General features: G+C 52.6%; 1 protein-coding gene across 2 annotated transcripts in view; it reads left to right on the top strand.

The window, feature by feature from the left end:
- FAH (fumarylacetoacetate hydrolase) overlaps positions 1 to 16590 on the top strand; it is a 29638-nt gene extending 13048 nt beyond the window's left edge. For both annotated transcript variants that reach the window (XM_059912311.1, XM_059912312.1), the window contains exons 8-14: positions 665 to 764; positions 1522 to 1652; positions 3487 to 3562; positions 5711 to 5757; positions 7621 to 7722; positions 8480 to 8597; positions 16339 to 16590. In XM_059912311.1, coding sequence (XP_059768294.1) covers positions 665 to 764; positions 1522 to 1652; positions 3487 to 3562; positions 5711 to 5757; positions 7621 to 7722; positions 8480 to 8597; positions 16339 to 16418 — 654 coding nt within the window. In that variant the 3' untranslated portion in view covers positions 16419 to 16590. The remainder of the gene's footprint in view (positions 1 to 664; positions 765 to 1521; positions 1653 to 3486; positions 3563 to 5710; positions 5758 to 7620; positions 7723 to 8479; positions 8598 to 16338) is intronic.
- The last annotated feature ends 3223 nt before the right edge of the window (positions 16591 to 19813 follow it).

Here is a 19813-nt window from a genome sequence, read left to right on the forward strand (position 1 = left end):
TTTTTTTTTTTTAGAATCTTGACAAAACTTTGCAATGTTTAAACACTGTCACAGAATGACTGTAACTGCAGCCTAGGTCCTGCAAATGTCATAGCTGATTTTGTGTGCTTTTGACAGTTATCTTCTCAATGTTTTCCCCCCAATGATGTCTGCATATTCTCTTGTTTCCTGGACATTGCGCTGATGATGCTTTCCTCTGAGACGGTGGGTGATGGGCTGGGGTGTGGGATACGCCCCGGCAGGCTCTCTTTGCTGCATCACAGAGGCCTTCTGATTTTTTGCGATAGGAATACAAACCCTGATATTTTCATTTTTCACAAGCCTGGTGTAGCTGTCAAATCTTAAAATGCAGAGCACGGTATCGGGTGAAGGGGAAAGGGCAGAGGTGTGGAGTGGGCTGAAGGAGGGAAAAGGGGGCTGCCTTGGTGATCAGGGGCCATGAGTGGGGGCCCTGGGTGGGCACTGGTACGCAGCTGCTCACCATGTCCCCGGGGTAGCCGTCTGTCTACTCGGGTGCCGGTCATGACATAGAAATACAGTGGATTCGAACACAGCGGTCCAGGTCCCTAGCCGGGGTTTGGAAATGCCTGACCTTTACCCTCCAGGCAAGTGACCTGGGGCAGCAGGTCAGAGCCAGATTCTCATCAACTTTTCCCCTTGTCAGGCTTTCTTTGTAGGCCCTGGGAACAAATTTGGAGAGCCGATCCCCATTTCCAAGGCCCATGAGCACATTTTTGGAATGGTCCTTATGAACGACTGGAGTGGTAATTACGGGATGTCGGGCGTCCTGGTGTTGAGTTTCCTGCGCGCACTCTGCTCTGGGTGAAGGCTGGGTATTTGGGAAGCCGTGGATGGTCTCCTGGGTCTGGTGCCGGTCAAAGTGGCTGAGAGCACAGGCTTGGGTATCAAACAGACCTCTCAGCTCTGAGCTCTTGGCCAGTTACTTCACCTCTCTGAGCTCCAGTTTTCTTGTAAGTTGAACAGGGACAGGCTGATGTCACAGCTAGTATGTTTGAGCAATTTTGTGCCAGGCCCAGGGCTGAATATGTCACATAGACTCTCCTGCCAGATCCCTACGAGACACTGATAATATTACTATTCCTATTTTACACGGGTGAGGAATGAGGCACAAGGACGACTTCAGCTAGTTGCTGAGCTAAGATTTCAAACAGAGCAGCCCGGTTTCTGAGCCCATGTCAACCCCTCTGCCGTTTGTAGGAGCACAGTGGTGCCGTGAATCTCAGCAAGTGTTGCCTCCCAGTATGGGGATGAGCTTCCAACCCCTTCATGGGGAAGTATCCCGCCTGCCCTTTGGTCATCCTTCTCTTCGCTGCAGCCTGGCACAGTGACCTCAGAGGACCTCTGTCCTTGGTCCTGGGGCAGCCAGCCTGCTTGGGGCCAGAGCACGGGGGTGGGGGAGGGCCGTGCTGAGTGTCTGTGCTCCTTGGTCAAGGGGAGCGGGGAGCCTTGCTGCGGGGCCCGGTCAGCCTTTGTAAGCCCTGCTCGGCCCTTCTTCTGTAGCTCGAGACATTCAGAAGTGGGAGTACGTCCCTCTTGGGCCGTTCCTCGGGAAGAGTTTTGGAACCACCATCTCTCCGTGGGTGGTGCCCATGGATGCCCTCATGCCCTTTGCTGTGCCCAACCCGGAGCAGGTAAGCACGGCCTCTGCAAGAAGTCCCAATCCCAGGCCCCTCTGCCTCCGAGGCTGTTTGCCCACCAGGCCTGGAGAGGGTCTGGAGGATGCCCATGTGCTGGGGGTCCTGGTTGTGGGGACCTCCAGGCAGGCATGGCACTAATCATTCTGCCTTGTGCTTTCCCTGCCCCCTGCACAGTTCTTGAGGAGAACATGGAATTTTGTAACCTTTAGAATCCTCTGAGGCTGGGAACTGGCCAGTTGGCAGGAAAAGGGGTCCCTTCCAGTATCACCACATTGCACAACTTTCCAGGTCAACAAGTTGTGTTCTGTGTGATGGCGCCCCCTGGAGTCCAACTGATAGAATGCAGCGTGGAGTCAGACAGCAAGGCGTCCGTCCTCGTCCTGAGCCTCGTGTCCCCCGAGCCTCCTGTCCCTGCACCACTGTCCAGGCCCGTCTCACAATCCTAGCCCTCACTCCTCTGCCTGTCCCAGTCTGGCCGCTGCTCCCACCCCATCAGCACCGGTGGTCTCACCAAAGTGCCCAGTGACCTTGGTCAGTGCCGGGGCCTTGTGCCCTCTTCAGTGTGGACCCGTTGGTGGCCCCCTACTCTTCCTAGGCACTCTCTCCCCCTGGCTTCTGGCATGTGACCTGTCCTGGTTCTCCTGTATCTCCTAGAGTCCTGCGACGCTCCAGCCGCCTCCGTCCTCCACATGGGGGCAGCCCTAGCTGAGCTCTGAGCCTTGCCCTTCCCCCGGTCCTGTTCCCCCTCGCCTGAACATCTCGCCTTGCTCACACGTGGCTCCTGGACACCTCTCAGCCTTCCTGTCATCCCATGGAGCTGTGCTCCGACACTTGGAGTCTTTCCCCACAGACCGGTGCCTCGTGAAGCTCCTGTGCGGCCCTCACCCTGTCCCCTTGCTCCCTCCTCTACCGCTCATGCCACAGTATCTCCCTCCCCATCATTTTCAGTCGCAGAGACTTGTCTCTTCCGTCTTTGGTGAGTCCCACCCTCCCAGGACCGCCTGGCCTGCCGTCACACGCCCTGCTCGTCCCCTCCAGGCTCCATCCCTGGTCCAGATCTCTGTTCACAGGCACTGCTGCACCCTTGCCAGAGACCTCTGGCCTCTGTCTCTCTTCATGCCAGCCCTTCCCAAATACCCTTTACGTGCAACCTTGACGACCCTTGCCACTTCTGAACGATTATTTATTGAATGCTTTTCTTTAAAACAGCTTCCATCTGAAAACTCTCATAATGTATTTAGAAAAGGAACTTTATGACCCTATCTGCATTACTAGCCGCCAAGTTAATCATAAAAAGAAACACATAACCATTAAAATAAAATCACCCCGCATTGTCTCATGGCCCACTAGTGATGCAGGTGCATGTTGCTCTTTGGGAAAACACTGCTTTTGGCCAAAGTGCAGACCTTCTGGCCTGGCTACCAAAGCTGCCTACACACTGAATCCAGCACTAGAAGGGCGGAGCGCCTCTGTTGGCCGCCCCTGCCTTCCGCCTTCCCTTTCTGTTGGCCTGGCCTCTCCCTGCAGGCCTGGCTTTGTTCCCACATCCCACTGTCCCCCTTCCCCAGCGCTCCCCTCCCTGGCTTTCTGGGTCCTCTCTCTACCTTTGACCTGCCGATGCCTCTCCCTCAGCTGCTTTTCCCCAAGTCTAGCACACATGACCACCCTCGCTCCCCAGTGTCCAGGGACACAGTGCTGGGCCCTGGAGAGGGGACACCCCTTCCCCCTCAGGTTCTCTCTGCCAGCTGCTCTGCTGGGCTGTGGGGCTCAGCCTGGGCCAGCTCGGCCCGCTGGCCCAGCCCCTCTGTGCTGTGCTCTGCCCTCACAGGACCCAAAGCCCCTGCCGTATCTACGCCATGACCAGCCCTACACATTCGACATCAACCTCTCTGTCACCCTGAAAGGTACTGTCGTGGGGTCGAAGGGTGTGTCCAGCAGCTGGGTGGACCCCTGTGCCCAAGTGCCATTGCCCAGGTGGCTGCTGAGCTTCTGAAGGGGGGAGGTGAGGGGGTGCCACCTGCTGCAGACTGGGAGACACGTGGGGCTCTTGTAAAGGACGGGAAGGGACACCCTTGTGCTCATTGGGAACTGCACGGGGCCCACGTGGCCTTAGCCCCACAGCACCGGACTCTCAGCTGCTAGGGCCAGAAACCGTGGAGTCTGGGACCTCCACCCTCCACTTGAATCCCCTCTCCAGCCTCTCCAACCAAAGTCTGCCCAGCCTCTGCTCACACGCCACTGCCAACCCCTCACCCTTGGGTGGCATGTTTTATCCAGTGCCCGTTTGAAAGCCTGTCCTCGTGGGCCTGGCTCTGTCCTCTGGGACCACATGGAGGCAGCACACCCAGCCCCCGGTCCTGCTCTCGGTCAGCCCTGAGAGCCTCGCAGCAGGGCCCGTGTCCCCCTGAGGCTGCCCCGCTGGGCTGAGTTAATAGGCCAGTGGAGCAGTAGTAAGAGAGAGCCGGGCTCTGCAGGCCACGGCTGGGGTTCGAGTCTTGGTTCTGCCCCTGCCCAGCGGTGGGACTTTGGACAAGTTACTGAATCTGTCTGTGCCAGTTTGTCGTCTGGAAAGTGGGATAATGGTGGCATCGACTTCAAGGTGTAATTGTGAGCGGTAAGCAAGTCGATTCACATCAAGGTCTAGAACAGCACCTGCACCTGGGTAGAATCAGGTGTCATTTTCCGATCCTGATGGGGGCCCTTGGCGCTGGGAGAGGGCTAGTCTGGGGGATGCACACAGACCTCCTGGGCCACGCTCTGGCCAATCTCTTTTCTTCCTAGACCTCTCTCCTCCTTTTGTCCTGTTTATATACCCCAGGCTCTGCTGTGGCTCTCTCACTGCAGCTTCCAGGGTCTCCATCCTTCACGGAGGTGATTCTGGCAGCAGGCCGTGTCCGCCAGGAAGAGGAGGGAGCTGTCTCTCTCGGGAGTAGGATGCTCCACACGAGAAAGGGCTCCTAGGAAGAGCCTCATAGCCGCCAGAGCGCCCCTGGAAACCTGTGCTGGCCCCACTCTTTCACCTTATCAATTGGGAAAGTGAGGCTCAGAGAGGAAAAGGGATTCACCCCGAGTCGTTTAGCCGGCAGATGGAAAGGCTGAGACTACAGCCAAATGTCATAAGCTCTGGGCTGGTGTCCTCCTACCCACAAATGCCTCTTTGGAGCTCATTTCTGTCTTGTTTTCATCCTGCCCATCTGGAAACATCCAGGGGAGTGCACTATCGGAGAAAGGGACAAGATTATCAAGAAGGTGCAGTGCCCAGAGATGTAGAAAGACCCGGAAGAGGGAGGACCGAGTGCAGGGATGGCTTCCAAGACCCTTCCCCACACCAGTCCTGAATGTGCAGTTCTGATGTTCTGAGTTGGGGTCTGGGTGAAGCAGGCTTGGGGGACCCTGACCTTCCATGGGGCCGATGAGCACACCTGTTCTGTGCAGCCTCAGAAAGGAAGACAGGGCCAGGGGAGGAAGGCCAGTCCTTGGGGAGTAGAAGAGCTTTCTGATTTTTAGCACTCTTCAGAAATGGTACAGCAATGGCCTGGTACCTTGTGTGTAGTAGATGTGTAAATGTTTAATAAATATTGTTGAAATAGTAGCACATTATCCATCACGGGAGGAGTTTGGCAGGGGACAGATGGCCCCAGCTGTCCAAAGGGCTCTGGGGGGTATGGCAAGTCGGTTTCAACTTGTACACTATCTCCAGTTGATGATCAGCTTCCAGGAGCATCGTGTTAAGGGGGGTTCTGAGGCTACATCTGATCTCAGGGGATACCAGTACTGTGATCAATTTGTGCTGTCTGCCGTGGGTGTGGGAGGAGGAAGTGGTGTCTTGTGTGCATCTCTTTGCCATCCGTGGACTAGATCCTCTCTGTGGAAGGCTCCCAGCTCTGATACCCTATGAGCTCATTGGTTCATGGACTCTTTTAGGTAGAATCACATTAGATAATGGGAAGCTTAAACCACAAAACAATTCCCCCTACAAGGTGGGTCCCTCCCTCCTTGATGAATAGAATTAAGTCTCTTTGTCAATGTTACTTGTCTTGTCTACCCAACAGGAGAAGGAATGAACCAAGCCGCTACCATATGCAGGTCCAATTTTAAGGTAAGCTTTGAAGTTAGGCAAACTGGTTTTTGGAAGTGAGGGAGACCTTTCTTCCTGGGAGGACCAGGGGAATAGCATCCATTTTGGGCTATGATGATGGGTCAGCATGTGGGCCTAGAGCTTCCATGGCGCTGTTTCTTTCCAAAGAGGCCAGGAGGTCACAGAGACCCCTCCAGATGGAGGCTGCGTGGACACGGCCAGTGCTTTTCCTGGGGAATAATAGATACTCCTCTAAGGGGCTAGTCCCTGACTTCTCCTGTCCTGCCAGGGGCTGGGTTGATCAGAGTGACTTATTTTTTTAAAGTGAACTTTTAATTGAAGCATAACACGTAAATATGAAGTTGCACATGTTATAAGTGAACAGCTCAGTGAATTCTCACAAAACAACATCCCTGTGCAGCCAGCACCCAGATCAAGAAATAGGAAACTTCCAGGACCTCAGCTGTCCCCTGGGGCCCCTTCCAGGCACATCACCACTCTCCCCGTCAGGTGTAAACTCTCTGCTGACTTCTGTTACCCTACATTCATTTTGTCTGTTTTTTAAATTTTATAAAAACGGAATCATATGGTATATGCTCTTTTCTGTCTGGCTTCTTTTGTTCTAACATGTTTCTGAGCTTCAACCATGTTGCAGTTTGCAGTGGCAGTTCATGATTCTTGGCTGTTGTATCGTGTTCACAGTATAAATGTTCCACAATTGATTTTTCCATTCTACTCTTGATGGACATTTGGGTTGTTTCCATTTTTTTTGGTAGAGTTACTGTGAACATTCTAGTCCAAGTCTTTTGGTGCATGTATGTGCGCATGTCTGTTGGGTGGATATCCAGGAGTAGAATTGCTGGGTCATAGAGGATATATATCCATACTCAGCTGAGGGGTACTTCCAAACACTTTTCCAAAGGGCTTGTTCCAGTTTATACTCACACGAGCAGCATGTAAGCGTTTTGACTGCTCCACATCCAAGTCAACACGTGATGTCGCCGGCCTTTTCATTTCCGCCTTTCTGGGGGATTGTGATTTCGGTTTGCATCTCCCTAAAGACTGATGCAGCTGGGCACCTTGTCATATGCTTGTTGACCGCTTGAACATCCTCTGATTCAATGTATTCCTTTTTCCTCCAGTCTCCCTTCTAATTTAACTTTATTCTGGGCTCCTTAGGCTAAGAAGGAATAAGGGGGCCTCCTTGAAGGGGTCTCTTGGGTAAGAATCCATTTCTAAGATTTCCCCTGCCTGGATGTGTAGCTCCAGGAGTGGCAGATATGAGAAGCTGTGACCTTGGAGAGGCGCAAGCGTGCCGCCTCTGAGCTGCTCGGGGAGCGTGTGGTCCTCGGCCGCCCCCACCAAGCCTGACCTCCTTTAGTGCTCCTTCATTCCTCAGTCTGCTCTGAGGTCCTGTTTGAGTCGTTCAGCTCTGTTGCCCAGTGTCTGTTCCAAAGCACAGGGTGGGAGAATGGAAAGGAGGTCTTTGCTCATGAGAAGCTTCTGCTATGACGAGGACCTAGACCTTGTCAACTTAGGACTCAGGGGTAATCGCAGGACAGAGTGGAATTATGGACAGATGAGCACATTGCAGATTGAGGGTCTGAGCAGTGAGGTCGGCTCCTCGGGGAGCGGTTCTTGGAGAAGGTGGGTTAGGGGAGGGCTGGAAGGAGCAGAGGAGCCGGGGCTGTAGCTGGTGAAGGGCCGGGGAGAGAGACGGGGAGGGTCACAGGGTAGCTGCAGGAGGACAGCTTGTCCTTGCTCTGAGGGCTGGGAGAGAGCCCAGGGAAGGCCTCAGTGAGTGGCGCAGGCTGGCAGACTGCTCCAGGAGGCTGGGAGAAGCCCACCCCTGCCCATCCCCACCTCTATGTCCCTCGCCCGCAGTATATGTACTGGACGATGCTGCAGCAGCTCACTCACCACTCTGTCAACGGCTGCAACCTGCGGCCAGGGGACCTCTTGGCTTCTGGAACCATCAGCGGGCCGGTGAGTATCTGATTGCCTTGGGGGCTGCCCACCTGGAGCACCCCTATTCCCCCTACAGACTGGAGGGCCCTCAGCTCTCCCTTAAGAAGGGATTCCAGCCCGAAGCAGGTGTATCTTTCAACTCTGTCCTACTCAGAGCTTCATCCATCTCTGGGTGCAGAAGGGGCTTCTTTTTCAAATTCAGAAGAGGCTGGTGTAGGGATGAGAGGCTGTGTCTGTGTACTGGGGGAGAGTGAGAGTGACACGGGGGCAGACTTGGGAAGCCACTACAGTGTCTGGTTGTCACCACCTCACAGTGCGCCCACCCAGGATGAGTGGCCCCACTGATACCCCCCCTCCATGAGCCCTTGGTGATGACTTTGGGGTGGTGCATGTAGCAGTCGCTTCCGGCAGGGTCGAGACTGCAGGCCCTTTGATGGAGAGTCTCTTCCCAGTGGGTGGGGTCAGGCACGACAGCGTCTGGGTAAGCCGCAGTCTCTGCAGTGGGCAGGGGCCTGGCAGGAGGGGCCTGGGCACGCTCGTCCAGCATCCCGCACCTCCGAGTCCTGAGTGGAGTGAGCAGGGCAGGTAGGGTGCCCGGCCTCGAGGACACTTCTGCAGTGGTCCCACCGAGTCAGGGTCTCTGAGGGCCGCAGGACCCCCCGCGCCTTCCCAGCCCCCCTGGCCCCCGCCTTGCTAACCACTGTCCACACCAGATCCGCCACGCTCACCATGATGTAAGTACATATCACACCTTCTTCCCTTTCCCGTCATGAAGGAGCCAGAGAGCTTTGGCTGCATGCTGGAGCTGTCGTGGAGGGGAACGAGGGCCATAGAGCTGGGGAATGGACAGACCAGGAAGTTTCTGCTGGACGGGGATGAAGTCATCATCACAGGTGAGGGGGGCGGGGCCTGCGGGCATCCTCTCCTCCTCGCCCGCGGGCGCCGTCCTAACCGTCTGGCCAGGAAGCCATCTGTCCCAACTCGTCTCCACTCTGGCAGTCCCAGGTCTGTGTCTGCTTGTACTGGCCTTCGCCCCAACCCTGGCTGCCGGGGACTTTATTTTTGTTTAAATTAAAAAATTTTTTTTATCTTTTGGCTGCACCGCGCGGCATGTGGGATCTTAGCTCCCCGACCAGGGATCAAACCCATGGCCCCTGCGTCGGAAGCGCAGCGTCTTAACCACTAGACCGCGAGGGAAGTCCCTGCCAGGGACTTTAAATCAGAGTCTCCCTGAACCAAAAAGACTTCAGAAGTTCTGCTTTGTCTCCTTCCACCCTGAGCAAAATTCTAAAATAATGACAGGTTCCCATTGTTCTGGACTCTGCAGTGCAAAGACCCTGTGTCCTCTGACCTTGTGCCCTATGACCCTGTGCCTTATGACCTGGCTGAGTTAGTGATGAGATTTCCCAGCAGCCCATTCCGAGGAGGTCAGGACACCCCTTACATCTTGGGGGGTCGTTCTGTCCACCACATATCATTGCTGGAGAGGAAGGCGCCACCGTGGTCAGCAGCCTGTTCCTCGGAGTCAGGCGCAGGTTGGACTCCCACATCCCCACCGGCCCTGTGACCTTCTTCAAGTTATTGAACCTTTCTGGACTCAGTTTCCTCATCTTTAAAATGGAGTTAATGATACAGTAGTTAACCTCACAGCATGGTTGTAAGGATGAGACGACCCAGGCTATTCCTTCAGGGGACGTTGCTGGAGCAGCTGCTGTGACTCCCATGCTGGGGTTCCAGTGGTGAACAAGGCAAGTGCAGGATCTGCCCCCTGGGGTCACGTTCCACTGTCACTGCTGCACCTGCATTTTACAGGTGGGACAATGAAGGCCTAGCAGGGGGTAGATAACTTGCCCAGGATCTTGCAACCAGTAAGTCATGAAATCAGATTTCGCATCCAGGCAGCCTATCTTCAGAACCCCAATTCTTAACCCCTTTGATAATATCTAAAGAGCCTAACAAGGTGCATGGTACCTTGTGAGTGCTTAAAATTGGTGACGGTCTTCACCGTTGTCCTCATTGTCATTGCTGTTTTTTCCAGAACCCAGTTTTGAGAATGCCCAGCATCCTGACCCCTCCTTAATCGGAGTCCCTACCTGAAGCGTGGGAATCAGCCATGCCCATCTGCCCTACAGGCAGGCTAAGGGGGCACCCGTTCTCTGCACTCGCTCTCCACATCCTGGGCTCTGCCTGCCGACCACACATTTCCCTTCCTGTGTCCTATTGTCACCCCTGTTTCCTGCCCCTGTCTTGGTACTGCTGACTCTCTGCTCTGTGGGCTGGGACCTTGGACCCATTTCATCTGCACATCCTGTCGGCCGTCCCTTTGAAGTGTCCTGCCATCTCTGTGCAGCTGGCTTGCTCCAAGCACCATCGTTCCGTGTCTGGATTACTTGCACAGCTTCGCTCCAGCCCCCTGCAATCCATCCTGCTCATGGTGCCTGGAAAATCATCCTTCAGGTCTGCTTTCCCCCTGTTACTCTTCTGTTCCTGATTTTCTCGTGGCACCCTGTCGCCTGTTTCATTAAATTCATACCCTTCCCTCATCTGATTCTGTCCTCCCCACTGAGCCTCATTCTAATCATAACCCTGCTTTCCCTGCTGCCTGCAGACCTTTGAGCTTAAATCTGGCTCAGTTCAAATGACGCCTTCTCTGGTTGCTCAGGGAGAATCAGTCTGTCCTCTCCACGAGCAACTCACTGAATTCTGGTTAATTGTACGCATGTCTGTTTCCATGCTTGGCTAAGAGCTTGTATTAGTTTCCCAGGGCTGCTGAAACAAATGACCACAAACTTGCTGGCTTAAAACAAAAACGTATTCTCTCATGGTTCTAGAGGGCAGAAGTCTGAAGTCCAAGGGTTGTCAGGGCCACACTTGTTCCAGAGGTTCAAGGGGAGGACCCACTCTCTGCCTCTTCCAGCTGCTAGTGGCTGCTGGCATTCCTTGGCTTGAGGCCACGTCACTCCAGTCTCTACCTCCGTCTTCACATTGCCTCCTCTGCTTCTGTCTGTCAAATCTCCCTCTGCTGCTCTCTTATGACACACTTGTGATGGCATTTAGGGTCCACCCAGATAAGCTCCTCGTCTTAAGATCCCTAACTTAATCACATCTGCAAAAACATTACCATATAAGGTAACATTCACAGGTTCCATGGTTTAGTATTTGATACCTTTGGGGGGCATTAGTCAGCCTACTACAGAGTTCTTAGAGGACAAGGTCCAGACCTTACCTCTCTCTGCAGTCTGACTGTGTGCCAGCCACATAGTGGGTGTTCAATGTGGTTGCTGGTTGGTTGAATAAATGAAGTGGATTGAGTAGAGAAGATGCAGGCAGAGCTCAAGACAGCAGCAAATGATGCCCAGAATTAACCAGTAAGTACCCATTTTGCCCCTACTGTTCCTACAGCCCTATCATACCCTTTCTAATACCAGTTTTAACTAATGGTTCCTGAATATCTGTGGGGGCCAACCGTGTTACCGCCACGTCCACTTCCATGATTCTGTTTCATACTCACAGAAGCCCTTGGGTAAGGTCATTGCCCCGATTTTACAGAGTAGAAAACTTAGGTTGATCGGAGGTAGGTTACTGGCGGAAATTCACACACCGAGGGAGCAGGATACGGTTCGGGTCTTCTGATTCCCTTGCCAGCTTTGATCAAGAGGTGCTACAGTGCTTGCCAGAACTACTGCAGGCCCTCAGTCGTGGTTCTGTGGATCGAGTGAAAGCGTTTTCTGAAGTTTTGGTTTGAGGAGAGGAAGGAAGGAGATGGGATGGGAGAGGAGGAAATGACGACTTCAGCTCTCTCTCTTGTCACTATTATATAAGCCCCCAGCTAAGCTGCTGTGGACCCGGCAGCTGCCCAGGGCCTGGAAGAAAGGAGATGAGTACTCAGGCAGATGGGATTCACATGTATTCTGTCATTTGAGTCAAGGAAGGGGTGAGGAAGGAGCCAAAATGCTGCGAGGGTCACTTGTTTGTTTGTGTACAGTGCCTTGCTCCAGAAGGATTTATGGAGGCCAGGCAGAGAAATTCAGAGAAGGGCAATTCCTTGGATCTGAAGATGCACATGTTGGCAAGAAAAGAGGGAAACGGGAATAGATTGGTGGAATTCCCTGGAACAAGAATAAAAATTACAATTTGGCAATAGAGAGGTAGAAGTTATATATTAATAAAACAAAAAAACAAACAAAAAGAAGAGATTTCATTCTGAAGGAGATGCCTGACAAATTCTAGGGAGTGAATGTGGCTGAGACTTGAGCTCTGTGCTCGCATGTGGGGAGGTGGACGGGGGGCACGGGCGTGTCAGCTATGTTGTCTTTGCTGAGGTCACCACAGTGGGCGGAGTGCTGTGCCCTCACCTGCCACGACCCCTCTGGCACCTGACCTGGGTGAGCCACCCTCTCGCCGGAAGCCACGCTGAGTTTCTGTGGCTCTTTCCCAGCCCTCTTCCTACTTCTCTGGCTGTACCCACTCAGATGCCACCTCGTCATCTCCCTGCTCTGTCATCATGGGCGACTATTCCCCAAATCCGTTTCTAACCACTGGAATGATAAAGTATAGAAACCAGGATTTGAACCCAGGCAGTTGGGTCCCAGGGTCTGTGCTCTTAAACCAGTGTGTCATGTTGCTTGTGGTGCCATGTGGTTCTCATTTCTGGGAGACCAAAAGCCCCAGCCCAACCAATGGTATCCACTCCTGTGCTCCAGCCTTGGCCAACCTTTTGGGCAAGGAGACCTCCTCTGTCTACAGAACAGAGCACCCACTGCCAACCCCAGGCATCTGGGCTGCTCTTGCTGCCTGGGACACCCTCCACCCCCTCCCACCATTCTTAATCCTCCATGTCTTCTAACGCCCAACACAAGTTCCATCTTTTTTAGTATTTCCATTCTTGTTTCTAGTGTTGCCACAGACTTTTCCCTTATATCTATATTGCTTTGACCATTTCCATAGGAATATAAGAGAAGGAAAGTGTTAATGTATAGAATCATGCCCTATCTTGAACCAGAAGTCTAGCCTAAAGCTATTTATCATTAACTAAAACACAAAATCATTAACTAAAACACAATCTTTAACTGAAACACAAAAAAACCACGATGAAGACAACAGTAACACAACAGCAATTTATCGTGCACTTACTGTGTGCTAGGTACCGTGCATGTCACTTTACCTGCATTATCACATTTAATTCCCATGGTGCTATTACTCTGATTTATAGATGAACCATTGGAGGTCTAGAGAGGTGAAGTAGCTGGACCAGAATCACACAGCTGGCGGGTGACAGCCCTGGAATGCAACCAACTCCCTTGGAATACAAAGCTCACCACCTTCACTTCCCCACAGTTGCAAGCCTTTCCCATTTGCTTTCCCAGATCATTTCCTTTAGTTTCATTCAGTGACATAATACCGTTGGGACTTCCCTGAAGCTCTGGTGGCAGAGAAAACCCTGGTTTCAGGCCTGGCTCTGCCAGTAACTCAGCTGGGTCTGGCTCCTGTCTCTGGGCCTTGGGATCGCCTCCCTCTGGGAGGTGAGGGGTGCACCCCGGTGTGCTTGCAGGGGTGGCATTCCAGGAAGCTGGAAAACGGGGCTGTAGCTATGGATTCTCATTCCCATTGGTGGGATGGAGTGGGGAGTAGGCAGAGGGTCAGTTTTCAGGAAAGGGCCAGTGAGATCAGATAACATTCCAGAGGAGATGAGTATACTTTTCCCTTCCATTTCCGTGGTTGATGGAGCCCAACCCAGGGAGGCAGGGAGCTGCTTTTGCCCTCTGCCCGGGGCTCGGTGATACGCTCTGACTTGGGTGCAGACTTTCCTCATGCTCTGGCCTCTCGGGGCCCTCTGTCCCTGCCTGAATGCACCTGCCCCCAGCTTCTCCTCCCTGCAATGGAGAGCAGCAGCTTGGGAGCCTGGAAAGACCCTGGAAAGACCTTTCTCAGCTGGGTGCAGAGCCTCACTTTTCATCCTTTGGGCCAGTGGTCTCAACCAGAGTGGCTTTGCCCTTTGGGGGACATTTGGCGACGTCTGGAGACAGTTCCGGCTGTCTCCGAATGGCAGCCAGAGATGCTGCTAAACATCCTAAGTGGACAGGACAGCTTGTCACGAGAAAGAATCATCTGACTCAAAAGGTCGTCTCCTGACGTTAAGAAACCCCATCTAGACCATCTGCCTGCCAGCTGTAAAATGGGGAGGTCAAGTGGCCAGCTTTCCTACCAGGATGTAATCGTGCATCTGTTCTCAGGAAGCAGGCAGTGCTGTTTGCTGGGGGTGGTGGCTCTGTTGTAACCCAGGGCAGGAAGGAGCAATGTGACTGACAGAGCACCCGGCGTTGGGGATGGGGAGGAGGAAGACACCCTCTCAGGATTTGCAGCTCTCCAGGAAGAAGGCGCTTTGAAAATGCTGCAGCTTGGAGTGAGCTGCTTTGATAGATGATTGATGAATTTCTGCCAGGTTTTGCTTTAATAGGCTTTTCCCCCCACCAGGGACACGAATATTTCTGAGCACTGAGATTCTAAAGTGACTGATGGAAAAATAATGAAACAGAATAGGCAAGGATGTTGCTCGGGACAAAAGGTGACACTGAGTGTTAAGGGTCAGTGCTGGGGTGGCAAGGATGTGCCTCGGTGATGCTGGGGAGGGCGAGGGGCTGGTTTGGGGATGTTGCTGAGGTGTCCAAGCTGCCACCTCCCCAGAGAAGGCCAGCGGTCAGAGCAGCCCTCACAGGGAGGGCGGGTAGGATGACTGGGCAGGTGGGGGGAAGTGGGAGGAGACAGGCTGGGTAGGCTGTACTGAGCTACAGGTGGCCGTGAGGACTGTCCCTGGGCTCGCTGGAAGGGCTCACGGGGACGTCCCTGACCCCGTCTCCCAAAGCTGACTTTGGTCTCAGTGTTCAGTTGGCTGGGAGTCCTCTCAGCCGTGAGCTTCGATTTGTTTCTCTCGGTTGTGGGAATATTGCAACTCCTTGCTTTCCCTTCTTCACACTGGGTAGCAGAAGGCCTAACTCCAGGTTTGGGGGTCGTCTTCAGCAGGTGAGGGGGTCTGGTGGTGTTTTGTGTAACTCAAGGTCACGGGCATCCCCTGCAGTGGCCCTCGTGTTCGTCATGGGCCAGGTGGCCGTCACCTCAGCACTGCCCTGGCTCGTGGTGCTTGAGAAGCATCTCAATCGGAGCAGCCTTGGAGCCTCTGTATAGGCCTGACACTCATAAATCTATGTGTTTCCATCTATCTTCTCTCTAGGGGCCACTGGAGAGGGCGCTCTTTAAAACATAGCTGTAAAACACAGCTTTCACTGTCTTGCTGAAAACTCCTCTGAGTCACCGCAGTGCCCTCAGGAAAAGGTTCAAACTCCTTAACATGGCTTCTAAGAACACTCTGTAATCTGGCTTCTCAGGAGATCCCACACAACAGCTTCACTGAATAAATGCACCTCGTGCATCTCTCGCCTGGGTCTCCGTGCCTTTGCACACGCTGTTCCCTCTGTCTGGCACACCCTTTTCATTGTGTTCCCCCTGGTGAACTCGTATCCACCTGTCAAGTCCCAGCTCTGGTGTTCCCTCCTTTCTGCTCCTGTCTCCTCCATGCTGCTCTCCCAGCTCCTCCTAGACTTTTCTGCTCTGACTCGGACAGCTGCTCCCACTCAGTGGACCCTTCTCAGGTCCAGGGACCAGGGCCTCCTCCTCTCTGCCTTTCTGTTGAAATGGAATTGAGTGAATTTGTATAACATCTGCTCTGGGAGAGATGTCATGCTAGGGCTTCAGCCACGTGTTTCATCGAGTCCTCACAACCCTGAGAGATAAGGATTGCTATTCCCATTTGCAGACAAGGGGGCTGAGCTCAGAGGTTAAACAAGTTGCCCCTGATCCCCCAGCTTATAATCATCATAATAGCTGACACTGAGCATTTCCCCTGGGGAAGGCACTCTTTTGGAGTTCTCTGTGTATTAACTCACATCATCTTTGCAACAGCCCTGCGCAGTGAGTACTATCATTAGATCCATTTCACAGATGAGGAAACTGAGATCCAGAGACTTCCCTCGTGGTCCAGTGGTAAAGACTCCACACTCCCAATGCAGGGGACCCGGGTTTGATCCCTGGTCAGGAAACTAGATCCCGCGTGCTGCAACTAGGCTAAAGGAGCCTGCATGCCACAACGAAGATCCCACGTGCCACAACTAAGACCCGATGCAGCCAAATAAATAAATATTGTAAAAAACGAAGAGAAAAGAAACTGAGTTCCAAGGGGACTCAAGGTCATGGAGCCAGTAGGTGGAGGAGCCAGGCTTTGAACCCAGTCAGTCTAGCCTCAGGCTAATTAGCAAGCCTAGGATTTGAACTCAGACTTACTTAGGGAGAGTTGACCTATACCTATTCCTTTACCTCTCAGGAAAGCCATTGTGCCATCCTTGCACTGCTTGTGAGGGTCCCTGACAGTAGGGCGGGCCTGGAGTTCCATCTTGGTGCTCCTGCAGCTCTGCCCAGCTTCTGGAGAAGGTTGTTTTTCTGTCGAAACTACCTGTTTGTCATTCTGATGGCGTCTTCCTGCCTTGGGCCCAGCTGTGTGCTGACCGGCACTGTGGCCGCTTGGGCGGTGGTTCCCCTGAGCCCAGCGGCTTCGTGGCTGACCCCTGTCCTCCTCCGTTGCAGGACACTGCCAGGGGGACGGGTACCGCATTGGCTTTGGCCGGTGTGCAGGGAAAGTGCTGCCTGCCCTTTCACCAGCCTGAGGTTCTCTCTGCTTTCCTGGAAACACAAGGCTTGAGCACCGCCCTCTCCACCTCCCTGCGGGAGACCAGGGACCCCCACTGTGGCCGCAGACCTGGTTCTTCATTCAGTAATAAATAAAGCCATCGTGCTCCCTCTCCATGCTCTGAGCCTGGCACGGCTGTGACTGCGCAATGTCTCCTTGTGTTCTTGGTTTGTGTACCGCTTCCTTGAGAGACATTCATTAATTTGTTTTCTAGTTTTTATTAGTGAGGCTGAGGGTCTGATGTTTCTCCTGAGACATTCTAGAGCTCCCAGTATTCTCTGGAACATGGAAAAAAGAATGGCACTTGTATTAGCTCAGATTCCTCCAGAGAAACACAACCAAGTAGATGTGTATAGAGAGAGAGACATTTATTTTAAGGAACTGGCTTATGTGATTGTAGAGGCTGGCAAGTCCAAAATCTGCAGGGTGGGCCACAGGCTTGAGACCCAGGGAAGAGCTGCAGTTTGAGTCTGAAGGTGGTCTGCTGAAGAATCCCCTCTTCCAGGGAGATCAGGCTTTTTTCTCTTAAGGCCTTCAGCTGACTAGATGAAGCCCACCCATATTATGGAGGATAATCTGCTTTACCCAAAGTCCACTGACTTAGATGTTAATCTCATCTGAAAACTACCTTCACAGCCACATCTAGACTGACGTTTGAACAAATATCTGAGTACCGCGGTTCAGCCAAGTTGACACATAAATTTATGCACCACAGTACCCCTCGCGTTCAGTATTTCTTGGGGCCGACTGATGGATGTACATGGGGTGCAGACTTGGTTCAAGGGCCCTGTAGCCATATCAGCACATTGTGAACCTTTGGCTGAGCCCCCAGGTCAAGGGTTCACACACCTGAACTGTGAGAGGGCAGGAAAAGGGCCAGGGGCTTGCTTTTCTCCCCTTGCAAGCCCACCAGAGTCAGGAGAGTGAGCCTTGCCCCGTCTCCTCTGCCCTACCCACTGCAGGCAGGCAGCCTGGTTGCTGGTGACCACAGGGGAAGAGGATGCCTGGTGACACATCTTGGGCCTCATGGACCCCACACCAGGGCCTGGGAGGATGACTGAGCCTGCAGAGCCTGCCCATTAGATCACGCTACTCATTCATTCATTTATTCACCAAATCGTTATTGAGTGCCTTCTCTGTGCCAGGCACTGTACTAGGCACAAGAGGTGCAGCAGTCACAGAAAAGCTGTGACTTATGATGCCCTTGTGCCCTGTGATGATTACTTCCTAGTGGAGGGAGATAGGCAGGAAACAAATGGACAAGGAAAAGATATACACTATTGAAATGGAGCAGGACCCTATGGTCTATGCCCCCCATGTCCTCCGCCTGCCTTTTGTCTGTGGAAGAACTTTAGCCAAAGGATAAGTTTAATCAGAGAAGTGAGAAAATGCAGAAACAAAGGAAAACAGTCAAAGGAGACCAAATAATAATAGCTTTGTCTTTAAGCAAAGTCAAGGACGTTTAGTTCCTTCTCAAGGGCTATAGATAATATTCTAAGCCATATCCTGTGAGCTGCCTTATGGATACTGAAACCCACACAAGGTGGAGAAGTTAACTACATGATGACCAGACTGTAGCCATGACATAAGCTGCCACAATTCCGAGAATTGGCCTCAAAGAAATGGCAACAAACCAACCCTGGAACTGAAGATTAACTGTACTTAAAACCATCAAGATGATGGTGGTCAGATCACCGATGACCAATTTCAAGATGACTGTCAGAGCTGTTTCTGCATGTAGCCCCCTCCCTCTGTCTATAAAAGCTCTTGCCCCCTGATTGTCGGTTGGGGGCCAGTCAGCCTCAGGACAGGAGTCCGCCCTCCACCCCCACCCCCAGCATCCAAAGTAAAGCAAACTTTCCTTTCCACCAACCTTGCCTCTTCATTGGCTTTGAGTGGCTAGCAGCCGGACCCCACTTTCGGTTACACTATGACAGATGGGGATAGGTTCTATGGAACAGTGGGGGACGTGGGTGCCGTTATAAACAGGGTGGTCAGAGAAGGCCTTAGTGCCTCGGGTTCTTAGTGCTTTTTTGCTAGACAGCTGAAGAAAGTGAGGGATCAAGGCAGATGGACATCTGGGGCACAGTGCTCCAGGCAGAGGGTCCAGCCAGTGCAAAGACCTGAGAGCGGAGCATGTTTATCAATTCTAAAGAACATTAAGGTATTTCTTTCTCACCTAAAAGCATTTTGGAGCCAGGAAGTCTGGAGTTTGTATGGCAACTCCACAGTGTCATTAGGGACCCAGGGTCCTCATCCTCAGCACATGGTGTTCAACCTCAAGGTCACCGCATGGTACAAAAAGCTGCTGGAGCTCCAGCCAACACACCCAAGTTCCAGTCTTGCAGAAAGAAAAATTAAAGAGGTGAGGGTTGGGGAGATGAAGGGCTGAAGGGCCCTCCTCCTAGCTGAGTTAGGTACCCTTTGAGCAGCCTTCCTGGGAACCCCATACTACACTTTTCTTGTGTTTTATTGCCAAGAACATAGTCACAAGACCACACCTCATTGCAAGGAAGCCTGGGAATATAGTCTTTTAACTGAACACATTGCTTCTTCAGCTTAAAAATCAGAGCTTGATTGCTAAAGAAGAAGGGGAGAATGAATCCTCGGGGGTGGGGTACAGCTCGTAGTCTCTGCCACGCACAGGCTGGGAAGCATCGTGCGCTGAGGCTGAACTGGTCTCGCACAGCTGATTTTATTCCACGAAGCTGCGCCCTGGGGCCATGGTCTTCAATGCTTTGCTGATTTCAGTGGAAACCCTGTACAGTAAGTCCCCTGCATACGAATGAGTTCCGTTCCAAGGGTGCGTTCGTAAGTCCAACAGAGTTAGCCTAGGTACCCAACTAACACAATCGGCTGTATACTGCTGCTTTTACACTTGCTTCCAGACATCCTGGGCTTGAAATAAAGACACTGTACTACTGTACTCTATACAGTACTGCACAGTAAAGTGGCCAAAAGCACAACCACTTGTAGAGGATGCACACACATGACAATATACTCCAGACACGTGAACTAACTTAACGTGATTGGACATGCAAACGCACGTTCGCATCTTTGAAAGTTCACAACTTGAAGGTTCGCATGTAAGGGACTTACTGTAGAGTCACCAGGGTCTCCCAGAGCCCTACTATCTAGATAAGATTGATCCAAACATGTATTCTCTGAATTTGGAAGACCAAAGTCTTCCTTGGGTTTGTTCTGAATTCCTGTGGGCTGTGTTCCCAGGGCCACCTCTGCTCCTGCTGACTCCACTGAAATCTCTGTTCTCCACCCTGTGTTTGGGTTTGTTCCCTTAGCTCTATCTCCTGGCATCAGCATGCATGAGTGACCCATCTTGTTTTCCTCACCTAAATACACCTAAAGAGCTAC

Source organism: Balaenoptera ricei, chromosome 2, assembly GCF_028023285.1.
Source record: "Balaenoptera ricei isolate mBalRic1 chromosome 2, mBalRic1.hap2, whole genome shotgun sequence".
In the NCBI taxonomy this organism is placed as follows: Eukaryota; Metazoa; Chordata; class Mammalia; order Artiodactyla; family Balaenopteridae; genus Balaenoptera; species Balaenoptera ricei.